General features: G+C 51.9%; 1 protein-coding gene across 5 annotated transcripts; it reads right to left on the reverse strand.

The window, feature by feature from the left end:
• Positions 1-71: 71 nt before the first annotated feature.
• HAGHL (hydroxyacylglutathione hydrolase like) lies at positions 72-11,969 on the reverse strand. 5 transcript variants are annotated; one of them, XM_075010862.1, is made up of 9 exons: positions 11,851-11,969; positions 10,134-10,269; positions 7,869-7,933; positions 6,502-6,619; positions 4,549-4,657; positions 3,853-3,956; positions 2,723-2,824; positions 2,416-2,495; positions 72-1,631 (listed from the first exon to the last, which is right to left on the reverse strand). In XM_075010862.1, the coding sequence occupies exons 1-9, from the start codon at positions 11,904-11,906 to the stop codon at positions 1,466-1,468; spliced, it is 936 nt and encodes a 311-aa protein (XP_074866963.1). In that variant the 5' UTR covers positions 11,907-11,969; the 3' UTR covers positions 72-1,465. The 5 variants fall into 5 exon arrangements, with proteins under 5 accessions (XP_074866963.1, XP_074866966.1, XP_074866967.1 ...); XM_075010865.1 differs by lacking the exon at positions 11,851-11,969 and adding an exon at positions 11,654-11,782; XM_075010866.1 differs by lacking the exon at positions 11,851-11,969 and adding an exon at positions 11,403-11,603.
• Positions 11,970-13,137: the final 1,168 nt, after the last annotated feature.

Below are 13,137 nucleotides of genomic sequence, written 5' to 3' on the forward strand. Positions count from 1 at the left end.
TCAAAGTGCCACAGCCACCTGTGTGCTAATGAGGCGCTGAATATGTATTTTAGCACTTCACTAGTAAACTTCGAAATGGCCATTTGCATGACAATTTTGAAGTTTTTGGCTAGTGTAGGCACGGCCACTTTGTGGTAAACAGTACTTCAAGGCATTTCACCCGAGGCTTGCTATTAATAAGCAAATGCTCTGAAATGATGGAATGGAGCACCTTGTTCCCTATAACTGCTCCAGCTCAGCCAAGTTGTGCCCATTCACAGCTGTTTATGGAGTTATTATGGATCTTCCTTCAATGAAGACAGTTAATTCTAAAAATTGTAATAAGCCACTAAAATGCCTTGCAAATTGAGTTTGCAGATTTTTAAAAAAGCTATATTAATTGAACTGATATTGGAAGGATGCCAAGTAAAAAACCTGATAATTTTACTTCTAAAAAATCCGTGATGCAAACACAACCATCTTCCACTTAAGATACACTGCTGAATATTAAACAAAAGGACAGTTTCCCTCCAACCCACTCATTCTAATGACCCAGCTGCTAGTTTCAGAAGACTTGACTTGCTGTGATTGAGTGATTAAATTTTTCCCTTATTATCCTATAGTTCTGTTACATGAGACCATCTTTCCAACTGTCTTGGAAGGGGCCAGAATGACCCCCTGCCTCAAAAACACACTGCTTTATATACTCTGCTTAATACACATGCAACCAGTAGATCAGACTACATGTTCTGCAGGCAATTCTTTCCTCTCTTTAGGAAAGTTCGGCACATAAGTTAGCACCTTCAAGTTTCTCAATTACAGTTTGAGAGTCACTCTTGACGAGGATAGGTATGGCTTAGTGCAAAATGGAAGTGACTCTTCTAATGCTACATTGGTTCACAGAATAGTTCTGTTCCATAATTGTAAGAAAAGTTTTAGATGCCCCTCCCCCAAGTAGCTGTTTTGGGGAATAGGGAACAGCAAAAGGCAGCCTTGTAAAAACAGCAATAGCACTGTGCAGCATCTTTCCCTTAGAACCCTCAAGTTTCTTTTCAGATTTCCCATTTTTCCAGGAGCTCACCGTTTGCTTCCAGGTGTGGGGGAAAAAAACCTGGCTCTTAGCCCTTTCAAGAGGCACAGCTCAGAGACTCAGACAATTCTTGGATGAGTGGAAGGACAAAGGGGAATTGCTTAGGTTGCGTCAAACGGTTACAGCAAGTAGTAAAGGAAAACAGACTTAACAAGCCCCACATCCCAGCAGCAAGGCCCATGCACTAAGGGAAGCCTCAGTGGCTAAGTCATTTAAAGCTATACAGGACAGAGCACTACACAACGTGCTGCAGGGAACAATCTTTGCCCAGCTGGGAGGGAGACAGGTTTAGCAGCTTTCCCCCACTGAAACAATCAGGAGACTGCATTCTAGTAAATACCTGGCCTCCCCATGGCCTTGGTTGCACGTCTGTATTGGCACAAACCCAGACACATTTCACTTCTTGTCCAAGAAGGGGCCGAAGAGTCCCCACTCGAACGCCAGCATGGCCTGAGGGTTCAGCATCTCTTTCGGCTTCTTGAAATTATCCTTCGCTGTGCGGAGAGCTCTCAGCACGTCCACGGGATCTGTCTTGCCGGTGAATTTCTGCACGGATTCTTCCCTGCAGGTTAAAAAGTGACACCCGCTGTCTGGAGCCGCAAGGGGAAAGGAGATTCCAGGCCAAGTTTGGCTTTTTGTTACTCCAGTGGCCACCTGGAGAGCTGCTCCGTCGGAGTCTTTGTTTTCAGACTCCCTTTGGCTTTACAGAGCAGAATCAGGCTGTAGTCTCTCTCCTCCCACCAACCTCACTGGTGGGGAGCAGGCCAGTGGAAGGGGAGTAGAGGTCACTCTTCTCTCCCTCCTAAGGTGAGATGGCGCTAATGGCGAGGGTACCTTCTTCCGTCATATGCCTGGAGAGAGGCTGGCCAGGAATGAGTTATCCTGGACAGGGAGCTAGGAGGAGATGAGGCCTCCCCACCCAGTCACTTCTCATGCGGATGGGAAGGTGAGATTTCCCTTCACCTTGAGTCCCCAAGCGCAAGGTCTGCTGCGGCAAGGCAGCAGCATTCCCAGGCTCTCATTCCCTCTGATCTTTGCCACTTGTGTGTGAAATAATTTTTTTCTGTGCACCACCAATAGAAACCAAACACCTAGCAGTGGGTGCTGTGCTAATCAGCTGGGCAGCATTTGAATCTCTCCTGAGCAGCTGCACAACCGCACAGCTTATAGGGGGCCAGTTCCCAGGCCTGGGAGAAGAGCAGTCCCTTGCTTTGTAAACTCTGCCAGCGTTACCCCTTGATGTGGGGCACAGACAGTATGAGGGGGAGTCTCTGTTCCCACAGCTGGCGTGGAGCCTGGTGTCTCGTGCTCCCGTGGGTCTGCCCATGGCAGTGAACGCTACTCACGAGACCCGCAGGAAGGGGTTGTAGTGGAACTCCTCCTGCAGGGTGGAGGGCACCGTGGGCAAGTCCTCATCATCTCGGAGCTGAGGAGAAACCACAGGCTCGTTCAGCCAGAGGAGCCCATCCCCACTGCTGAACTCCCAGAGAATAACAGACAGATGCTGAGAGGCTCTGGGATGTTACGGGGACAGGCACCTTGGACACACCATGACAGATCAGAGGAGCAACGCATCTAATCACAGAGCGCGACGTTTGTCCTGGCATCCCCCCTCCCCCTGGGGCTCACCACTTCCGAAGAGGAAACACCTACTTTTGCCCAAGTGAGCTTCTTTTTCACTATTTCATTCTCCGGCTCCACTTTCAAGGCAAACTTGAGGTTGCGCACGGTGCACTCGTGCCCACAGAACACTTTCTGCAACACAAAGGAGACCATGCGCCTTTATGACCAGCGCGCTGCCCTGGGCTTGGAACTCCCTGCCCTGGAGAGCACCTCGTAAGAGGGTGTCCTGGGGCAGAGGTTCCCCAGGTAAGCTCATGGGAACACATGTTCTTTCCTACAGAGGATCCTGTATGTGGAACATCCATAGCCAGAGTCACAGGCTGCTGGTCTTCAGAATGCAACACAAAGCTTCACTTCTCGGCCAAGCAGCTGCTCAGCCTTGGGCTGAGATTCTCGGGGGTGCTTCTCTCTAGTGGGCTGGGCTGTCCCGGGGGTGCAGGTGGGGTGATGCACTTAATGCATGGGTCTTGTCCACTGCAATTAATGTACGTGGGTGATCCCTGTGTTCAGAGTTTCTGGGGGTTATCTGAGGGAAGTGCTCTGTCCTGTGTTATGCAGGAGGTCAGCCTAGATGACTACAGTGGTTCCTTTAGCCTTGGAATCTAGGACTTGTGCTCAGGGTATGGTGGGAGACAGAGGCTGGAGGAAAATTCTGGGCCTGGTCCTCGCACTCACTGAGCAGCTCATGCCAGCAGTTGCTGCCTCAGCAGACCACACATCTTCCTCGGGGCTCATCTCTGGGCCTCGGGAGAGACCCACCACCTTGAATCAGGTCTCCACAGTCACAGAAGAGCTCACGCTTGCGGGGGAGCAAGCGGAGGTGCGTATGGCCCTGGCCCAACACCGTCATGGTAGAAAGGACTGCCAGCAGGTCAGCTTGGCCCAGACAGCTTGTCCTTGGGGCAAGCTGGGCCCCAAGCCCCAGAAATTGGCCAGAGGTCCCCAAAGCAGGGAAGTCACCCAGCTATGATCTCTCACATCCAACCTGCCCGGTGGCTATGGCACTCGGTTAATGGGATGGCTGCAACAGGCAGGTGCCCACTGGGAGAATCTGGGCAGGGCAAGTAGCTCAGGCAGACTAGGGCGCTTGTGGGCACCGGTGCACCCTGGGCTGGGAGCTCCGACCTGCTTGCTCCAAGGGACATGGGACAGACACTCACTGTCTCCTTCGGCAAAGCCCCCAGGATGTCCGTCAGGTTCCTGTACATCTGCTCGGCTGTCCCCTCAAAGAACTTCCCACAGCCACCGATGAACAACGTGTCCCCTGTGTGGGGAAACGCCACCTTATTTGGGGGAAGGCAGGAAGGTCTTGCCAGCAGGGCAGGTGGGAAGTCCACGGCCAGGTGCTGTTGTCTGGGGGAAGCTGACCCTGCTGTTGTATTTGTGGAGGGATCACTAGGACTTGACTTCACTCCCCGGAGACTGTTCACTGGCCTAGTGAGCAGGCACCTATTCCTAGGGATTGCTCTGTGCCCTGAGGCAAGTCACATAGGCCAGTGCCCCAGTGGGAGTGAAACACAAATACCTCAGAGCATCTGGACCTCTGGGTTTTAGTGTCCCCTCTGCACAATGGGGATGACAGCTCTGCCCTTGCGCCAACCCTGCAGGGTCAGCGCTGGTAAGGGCCTAGACAGATATCGCTTTACAGGACAACAAACCCTGTCATGTTCAGCCTGACTCTAAGGGGAGCTGGCTCCGGACCAGTTACAGCTAAAGGAGGATGGAATGTGAATGATTCTGGGTAGAATTCTAGTCTAATGATCCAGCCAACCCCCGTGTCTCACTCAAAGAGATGGGGGTTAAAACCGTCTCTAACTTCTCAGCTCCTGCTGGCTTCTCCTGAGGGTGCTGAATACCTGAAAAGACCGCGGGAGCATCTGGGGAGTCCTCTTCCCACATGAAATAGCACATGTGGCCTGAGGTGTGGCATGGTGTGAACAGGCACCTCACGTTGATATCCCCGAACTGCAGAGACAAAGGGACAGTCAGGGCTGGTCAGACACAGGACTTCCATTACCGGTCTCGCCGCTGCACCGCAGGAGCCTAGCCACGGACAAAGACTCCCCTGTCCCAGGAGCTGCACAAACACAGAAGAACGAGATGAGTGCTGCCCTCCGGAGCTGCCCAACAACGCAATACGGACGTCTCCGCTCCTCTCCATGATGCCACAGCAGATCCGGTCAACCCAATGAATCACCGGAAAGGCCTGGCTTTACAACCGGTTTTGAAGCAACCCCTCACAGAGGAGGAGAAATGTATCTTTTCTGGAACAAAAAGTGCATGACTGGGCACACTGAAATGATGAAGATTTCTCCCCAAGAGCTGTGGAAGCTTCCTAAAAGTGGGGGAGGGGGGTGTCCATTGGTGCCCAAATTATGATTCTACTCCGTATCACACCTTCCCAAGGCTTCCACTCCCTGCTTGCTTCTCTCTGCCCTTTCCCCAGCTGGTAAAAAGCCCTTATAGGGGCTTTCAAAAATGGTGGGGCTATGGACCCTTGGCCAGTGTTCCATCTGATCATTTCCATCCATGTGTGAAATAAATTTTGTTATGTGCACCAAGGCATGTGCACATGTGCACCACAAACAAAAAACCTAGCTGCAGGCACTTTGCTAGTCAGCCAGGCGGCATCTGAATCTCTCCTGAGGAGCCACACAAATGCACTGCTTACAAAAAATGCTGTCCCTGCCCCACTCTCACCCCAATAAGTACATGACAACATGGAAACCAAAAAGAATTCCCAAAGGCAGGCGTTCAAAAAAATAATTTTCAGGCTCCCAGCTGCTAACGCCAAAGACAACACAGGCTGGTAAGTGATAAATCTGCCTAATATGTGTATGGCAATTTTTCCTCTTCTTGGTACTTCACAAACAGGACAAAGATTAGCAAACTAAGATTAGCTGCTGGTGGGAGTTATCCCCATGTTACCCGTGGGGACATTTAGACTAGGAATTGGGCATTCCTGGCTAGCAGATCTGTGCTCACATCCACCCCACAGTGCACAAAGCCAGCTCTGCAGTCCATCTATGGGATCTATTTCGAACAGAGACAAGCTGCAGAATTTTGATGCTGATTTCTAGCGCTGCAAGAACTGAACAGTCTATAGAAAAGAGTCATTTGCAAAACTTAGATCCGCAGTGGGTTTAAAACACCATTCCAGAACAAAGCTTTTGAGCAGATCCAGCCCTGCTAAATATATTACCTTGGGAAGATGCTACCACCTACTGGCTGTTTGTTTAACATGAGAATCAGCTGCAATTTCAGCCCAGCCTTGGAGCGACCTGGCAGGAATAGACCAGGGAAGGTTTCTGATGATGGGTGGTAGCACGTTCCCCTGAGCAGAGATTCCATAGAGTCCCGCGCACACTAGATCAGAGACAGACCTCAACGATTTAGCAGTTGGTCTCCAGGAGCAGCCGACTAGCAGCACCTGTAACTTTTAGCTTCCTTGTCCCCACACTCACATCAGGAAGAACTAAAGACACAAAGAACATGTGTGGCAGGAACACAGACCAAATCTGTCTGTGGGTTACACCTTTGCAATCCCATGCACAGTCAGCCCACAGCAAGCAAAGGTGTCCCTCTCTCTCTCTCTCTCTCTCTCTCTCTCTCTCTCTGTTTCCATACTGACTCATTGCCTGTCTCTAGGCACACTCCTTCCCTGCTCCATCCTTCACTCTGAGCCTTGGTGAAACAGGGATTCCGACATCCCTACCAGGGCTCAGAGGGGCCACCCCATCTCCTGTGCAAAGAGCTTTGAGCACAACAAGATCAGCAACAACACCAATGATAAACCTCCAGTCGCATACCTTTAACTCCTCATTGTGAGTCACCTTGTGCGTCAAGGCTCCAATCCGCTCATCCGCTCCGTACACCTGCAGCTCCGGATACACCTTGGCCAGTTCCTCATTTCCTCGGGCATGATCCCTGCATAGACAAGGAGCGAGATTAGCCTCCTGCCAACCCATGCGTCGTTTGCTGAGATCCCAGGAGAGGGCGCAGGGTTATAATGAGCCTCGGGCCCTTCCCCAAGGGAATCCCAGTGCTACAGTACAGCAGGGACAGCCCTGGCGTATGCAGAGACACAAAAAACACCACAACTGGAGAGTTCACAGGATGCTGAAGGGCCAGCTGACGTCTGGGAACAGGATACCACTTCCCCATAGGTCAGCACAGGTTCTTCATGCGGGACCCGATGCTGGGGCGGACAGAGAGCACTCGGCTGTCACTGGGCAGGATCGGCTCCCTTGAGATCACACAGATCACAGACTGTTGTGGTCGTGGCTTACAAGCAGGGATTTCTGCACAGATCTGCCCGCCAGCCTCATGCACTTGGAGGGGAGCCAAGGGTGCTGGAAGGGGGCAGCTAGGAGACCGTGGCCCTAAGTGTGTGTGACAGGGGAGGGGCAGAGAGAAGCAAGTGGGGGGTGGGAGCTAGGGGGCATGGGCTTGTGGCAAAGGCACAGTGCAAAGGGGTGGGGCTGCAGGGAAGGGGTGGTGCTGGGGCAGGGCCACAGTGTGGTGGTGGTGGGGGTTTACAGGCACCCCCACACACCTTTAGGACACATCTGCCACCCCCAATGAGAACATATTAAGATTATCAGAAGGGCCACACTGGGTCACATCCAGCTAGCCCAATAACTTGTGTGCCACCAGTGGCCAACGCCAGGTGCCCCAGAGGGAAAGAACAGAACAGATCTATTATCAATTGATCCATCCCATCGCCCTTTCCCAGCTTCCCACAGCCAGAGGTTTAGGGACACTGGGCACATGGGGCAGCGTCCCTGCCCATCTTGGCAAATACCCATCGGCAGATCTGTCCTGCACAACAGCCCGGCAACAAGTTCCCTAGGAGGTGTGTGCGTTATGTGAAGAAGTATTCCAGGAGGTGTGTTTTCAACCCACTGCCTGTTAATGTCACTGGGTAATCCCACGGCCTGCGTTACGCAAAGGCCCAAATAACACGTCCTCAATTCCCTCCCATCGTTAATGGTTTTGTAAACCTTGGTCACAGCCCCCCGGGGCGTCTCTTTTCTCAGCTGAAGGCTGCCAATCTTCTTCATCTCTTCTCACGTGAAAGGTGGTCCCTATCGATAATTGTATCTGATGCCCTTCTCTGTACCTTTCCCCTTTCTAATCTACAGTACTGTACCCCGTCAGCCTCCACAGCACTTACCAATGGTGATGGGTGGTAAGAATGGCTTTAAGCGTAACATCTTCTTTTCTGACAATCTCTAGCAGCTAAAATGGGGAAAAAAGAGAGACTCGTCAAAGAGGCACAAGTTTGAAAAAGATCCCCGCTACTAACCTGTCAGACAGTTAAAGACCCGGATGATGACCTTGAAAGCCTTGTTGCTCTCTGAACCCTGGATCTACAAAGCTATTTCAAAACAAGCCATTCAGGAAGAGATATTCCAAAATAACTTATTTGGAAATAGCCCTCAGCTATCTCGAACTCGGCGCTATTGTGTGTAGATGCTCTTTTTCGAAATAGAGCCATGGGACACATTATCTTATTTTGAAATAGGCTCTATTCCCTGTCTACACAGCCCCTATTTCGAAATGTTCCCTGTAAGCCAAGCGCTTGGGCAGCCACCAAGAAGAGATTCAGGTGCTGCCCAGCTGATTAGCAGAGAGCCCACAGCTGACAGCATGTTTCTCTTGATGGTGTATGTCTTAGTGCACATAACAAAATTTATTCTGCCCATGGATGGAAACAATTAGAAGGAACAATGTTCCAAACTTGGGCTGGCCTCTACAAAGGAGGAGGTTCTCAGACCGCAGGCTCCACTTGAGCCCAAACATCTACATTGCAATTTTTAGCCCCATGGCCCAAGCCAACTAACCCAGGCTCTGACACTTGGTGCCACAGGGTTTTGTTGCTGTGTCAATGTAGCCTGAGGCCTCAAAAGTCGCAGAGGGCCTCAAAAATCACAGAAGTCTGATCTATTTTAAGACAGATTTAAAAAAAAAAAAATCAGTAAATTGTTTTAATAAAATAATGTATTAAAATGTTTTAATAATTTAAAAATCAGTTTGGGTTTTTCTCTTTTTTGTCTGGATTGTGAGATGTTAGAGTCAGATTTTCAAGCTCCTCCCCACCCCAGGAAGAGGACAGAAACTTTCATTAAAAAAAACAACAAAGCTGCAATTCTCCTATAAAGATAAGACGCCAGCAGCGTCAGTCCAAAAATTTAATTTTACTAGGCTACTCCTAAAATCCTCAAGAGTTGACAATACTGTTTCGGATCAGGACAACACTGGACGGTTTCACTTTTGTTTTTGGTCAGTTTCACTTGCCATTCCCTTCTCTAGCACAAAAGGACTCTTGGGTTGGGGTTTCCAGCCAGGCAGAGCAAACTGCGAATCAAGAAAGACAAAAACCAACCATTTTTTTTTTCATTTCAATTTCAAAAAAGAATCGCTCCCAGGCAGTTCTGCTGTTGTCCACTTTATGACATCTTTTTTCAGCTTTCCCCTAAAACAGTATGAATTTGAGGCCTGAGACACACAATCCAGTATCATTTTACCACCCTGCAGACCCACTCCAAGCAAACTTTAATCCTGCAACCAGAGATGCATTCACAGGTTTGGGACCCGTTCTGTACAGCACCTAGGCACAATGAGACCCACTGGGACTGAGAATGTTAGGCGGTATCGTAATAGATGTGTGACAAAGTGGTATATGTGAGGGTTTTATTCCCCTGGTTAGCTTGCAAGTGTTTTCAACTGTCCTGCGGTAAACCGAGGTATGCCTCAGTTTTCCTAGGCACATCATCAGTGCATAGTTGGTGAAGGGAGTTTTGGTGTGATGACTTCTCACACATAGGCCAGGCCCTTTCTGCTCTTTGTAACCAAGGCAACCAGGTGACACCTTTCTTCCCTGGGAAACAGGGCAAAGGAGTGAGGAGGGACCTGGCTGGTTTGAATTGGCACTGGGCTGTGGGGTGGGGCAGGTTGATCTGGCTGGAGGAGGACCAGGGTCCTCGCTCGGGGAACCCCTCTGGGCCCTCTGTCGCCAAGATGGATTGCACTGACAGCTTCTGATTTCTGAGCTGACAAGTTTGTTCTATGCTGTGTCCCCATCTCCCAATAAACCTTCTGTTCTCCCTGCTGAATGAATGCCTGCGGATGGGGCGCAGGGCTTGGGGACCCTCACACTCCGCAACAACATGATTAAGAAATACAGCTGCTGCTTCTTCCTATCATGCCTTGCCAGTGAGTTCAGTCCTGCTGCAGGCACCCAACCTGGAATAACTAGTTCCTGCAGCTCTTCACTTATACCTCACTGTGTGCTACTACCAAACCACTAACCATTCTCAGAGCTCCGTATTCTGTTTCTGGGTGGCTACAAACCAGCCAGCCTACTCCGAAAAACTGTCTGGGGCCCTGACCATACGTCTTTTAACTACAAGGCTTTGCAAAGCAACATTCTAGTTACCCGCTTAGGAACGGCTGCGTCCACCACCACAGCTTCCCTGGTATTTTCTTCAATGACCAAGTACATGTAGTTGTCTTCCAAGACTGAGATAACTTTGACCTTCATCATCCCAGGGGTGTGAAGCTGCACATGTGAGCTGTAAGGGAAATTAAATGATTTTCGAACCATCCCAGGCAATTAATATATATCGCCAGCAGCAGCAGAAACATTAGAACAAGGCCCTGTGACGGAAACCACATCAGACTAGCTCGTAGTCCCAGCACTCCTGCAGCTGTTTGCACAGACTCCGCCTTTGGCCAAGTGACTCAGGCCAGTGACTCAACGGGACAGGTTCAGTGCCACCATGAAAACCAGCCGTTTGCTCCTCTCCCCTCTTGTCCTGCTCCGCCCTTCTCACCCAGCCCTAAGCAAACCCGCAACAGAACCCCAGCCTCCCGGTGCTCACCTGCACTTTGCAGGGAGGTCATCTCCTAGTTAGTGCTACTGAATTCACTGTTTACAACTGTCACGTGGGCTTTCTGGGGACTGTGCATAGCCACACCGCAAAGAGCTGTTGGCGTGGACAGTTAGTTTGAGGCAGGGGCAGGCTGACAACAGGAGGGAGAAAAGCAGCAACTTCCCTGGGGTCCAGCCATTCAAAAGGGCCTGGGGCTCCCAGCCCTTCAGCAGTGTGGAGCACCCCACCCCCTCCCCACCTTGCCCAGGGGTCCACTGGGCCAGAGTAGTCAGACCACAGGCCAAATGTGGATCACCAGACACCTTCCAACAATCCTCATATCTATTTGTTGACTTATTCTCGTAACTGTGGGGTTTATGATTACTTCCCCTGGAGCCCGGGCCCTGACTACACCCTGACCAAGAAATTTGGACCTCAGCAAAAACTAATTACCTACCCAGGGTTTCCGGTCTCAGATTGCAGCCCAGGGCCGCAGCCCTCCTCATACACCTGTTCCCAGGAGAGGGCCTGGGCTAGATGGAAATCAGTTCCCACCATGCACCCTGGGAGAATTAGTCAGATACATGGAAGCCCCCTGAACAGCTACAAAACATCCCCCTGCCCCAACGTGACCCCCGCCCCCGCAAACCCACATGCAAATCACCCCCACGAGTGTGAACCCCCCAACAAATACATGTGCAAATCACGCCCCCCGTGTGAACCCCCCACCGCCCACGGGCAAATCACCCCACGTGACACACCCCCTGCAGTGTTCACATCCCCAGAGCCGCCTACCGCCCAATGCAAGTTACCCAGCGATCTGCTCGTGTCACCTCCACGCCGACGTGCAGCCCTTTCACACGCGTGTGCAACAGCCACCCGGATTCCCCTCCCCCCGCGCCCTGCGCAGCCAGCTGCGGCAGGGGACCTGCTCGGGGTGCGCAGCTCCCTGCTCCGGGCCCGAGGCGGGCGGCGCTGCGGAGGTGGGAGGCCGCAGCCGGCCGGCGCTGCGTAGCCCGGCGCGCCAGGGCCCGTCCCCGCCCCCAGGACCAGTGCAGGGGGGGTGGCTGCCGCCGCTGCTCACCCGCACGCAGGCCCGGGGCGATGTTACAGGCCGCGGCCGCCGCTGCCTGTTGTCCTTCGCCGCCGCCCGGGCGCACTGGGCACTGCACCAGCTGCAGCTGCCTAGGCTGGGCTGGGGGTGGGGCACGAGTCTCCCGCCCCCTCCTCCTCCCCAGCAGCGCAGACCCCTAATCCACATCCCCTCGGGCCCCTCCTTACCTAACCCCTCCCTGGGGGCGAGTCTCCCCCCGGCTGATGGCCCTCCCTTGGTGCATGCGCCCAGCTCCCTGCGCTTTCAGGGGCCGGCAGGGGCGGCCCCCGTGGAGCAGGCCCCGGGTAGGGGTAGCGGCAGCGGCGTGCTCCTCGCTGGGCTGGGTGCAGCAGGAACACCAAGGAGATGATGCCCTCGGAGCTGCCCCCCGCACAACAGGGGAGGAATGGGCCAGGCTGACCATACCCAGCCGTTCGCAAGCCAGCGTCCAGGCCCCTGCTTCAAAGCTGTGTGCGGCCAACCTGGCTGTGCAGCGACAAGGGGAAAAGCCCTTTGGCCTCAGACGGGGCAGAGCTTTGGCTGATTCCTCCACGCCTCACACATCCACAGCTGCAGCTCCTGGTCATTTCTTCTCATCTGCAAAGGCCGTAACCGTTACACCCATGGCCAGGCACCTGCTCCCTGTGGCCCACTCCCTCCCCACTAAGCTAGGATAGCCTGGCAGGGCCTTGTGTTAGGAGGGCTGGAGCACCAAATCTCGGCCAGGGGGTCTGGAGGAAAGGGAAGTCTTAAGATAGTTTCAGGGGCCCCTGTGCCAGGGAAAGAAAAGCAAACCTCAGCCCTTTCCCCTTGACCTTCAGAAGCCTTTTGAAACTGAGCCTCTCCCTCACCCTGCTGCTTGAAAACATACACCGCTTTAAGCAGCAATGGGCTGCTGGCAACTTGCCCAAATACACGCAAGGAGTTTGGGTTTGTCAGACAGGGCTTTCATTCCCTGCATGTCTACAGTTGCATTCCTCTTCCAAAACAGACATGCAAATGAGGTAAATTTTAAAAATGCAAATAAGGTATAAATTTATGTAGTCAGCACCTCACTTGCACAGTCTGGTTTCAAAAAGAGCTTATTTCAAAAGAAGAAAGCCTGTGTAGACTCTTTTTTGAAAGTAAGCCCCCTCTTTGAAAGAATCCTTCTTTCCATTAAATAAAGGGAAGAAGGATTCTTTTGAAGATGGGTTTACTTTCCCAAGAGCAGCATCTACCCAGGCTTTCTTCTTTTGAAAGCAGCTCTTTTTGAAACTAGAATATGAAAATGAGGTGCTGAATATGCACATTTACATGCCTCTTTCAAAAGAGGAATGCACATGTAGACACACCCCCAGGGTGGCAATGTTATACAAGCCCATTTTACAGCTTGGAAAACCTACACAAAAGCTTAGTGCATTGACTGTCTTAATACTTTCACTCTGTACAGCACCTAACACAATGGGGTCCTGGTAGGAGCTCTCAAACACTAT

This window comes from Carettochelys insculpta, chromosome 16 (genome assembly GCF_033958435.1).
Source record: "Carettochelys insculpta isolate YL-2023 chromosome 16, ASM3395843v1, whole genome shotgun sequence".
Lineage (NCBI taxonomy): Eukaryota > Metazoa > Chordata > Testudines > Carettochelyidae > Carettochelys > Carettochelys insculpta.

What these genes read in the sequence shown, in the direction of transcription:
- HAGHL (XM_075010862.1), bottom strand. Translation starts at nt 11,906, where the DNA reads ATGCACCAAGGGAGGGCCATCAGCCGGGGGGAGACTCGCCCCCAGGGA. An exon ending in CTTACCACCCATCACCATTG is followed by an intron (nt 6,620 to 7,868) that starts GTAAGTGCTGTG and finishes TTGTCTATGCAG; the next exon opens with GGATCATGCCCGAGGAAATG. An exon ending in CTCACAATGAGGAGTTAAAG is followed by an intron (nt 4,658 to 6,501) that starts GTATGCGACTGG and finishes TTGTCTCTGCAG; the next exon opens with TTCGGGGATATCAACGTGAG.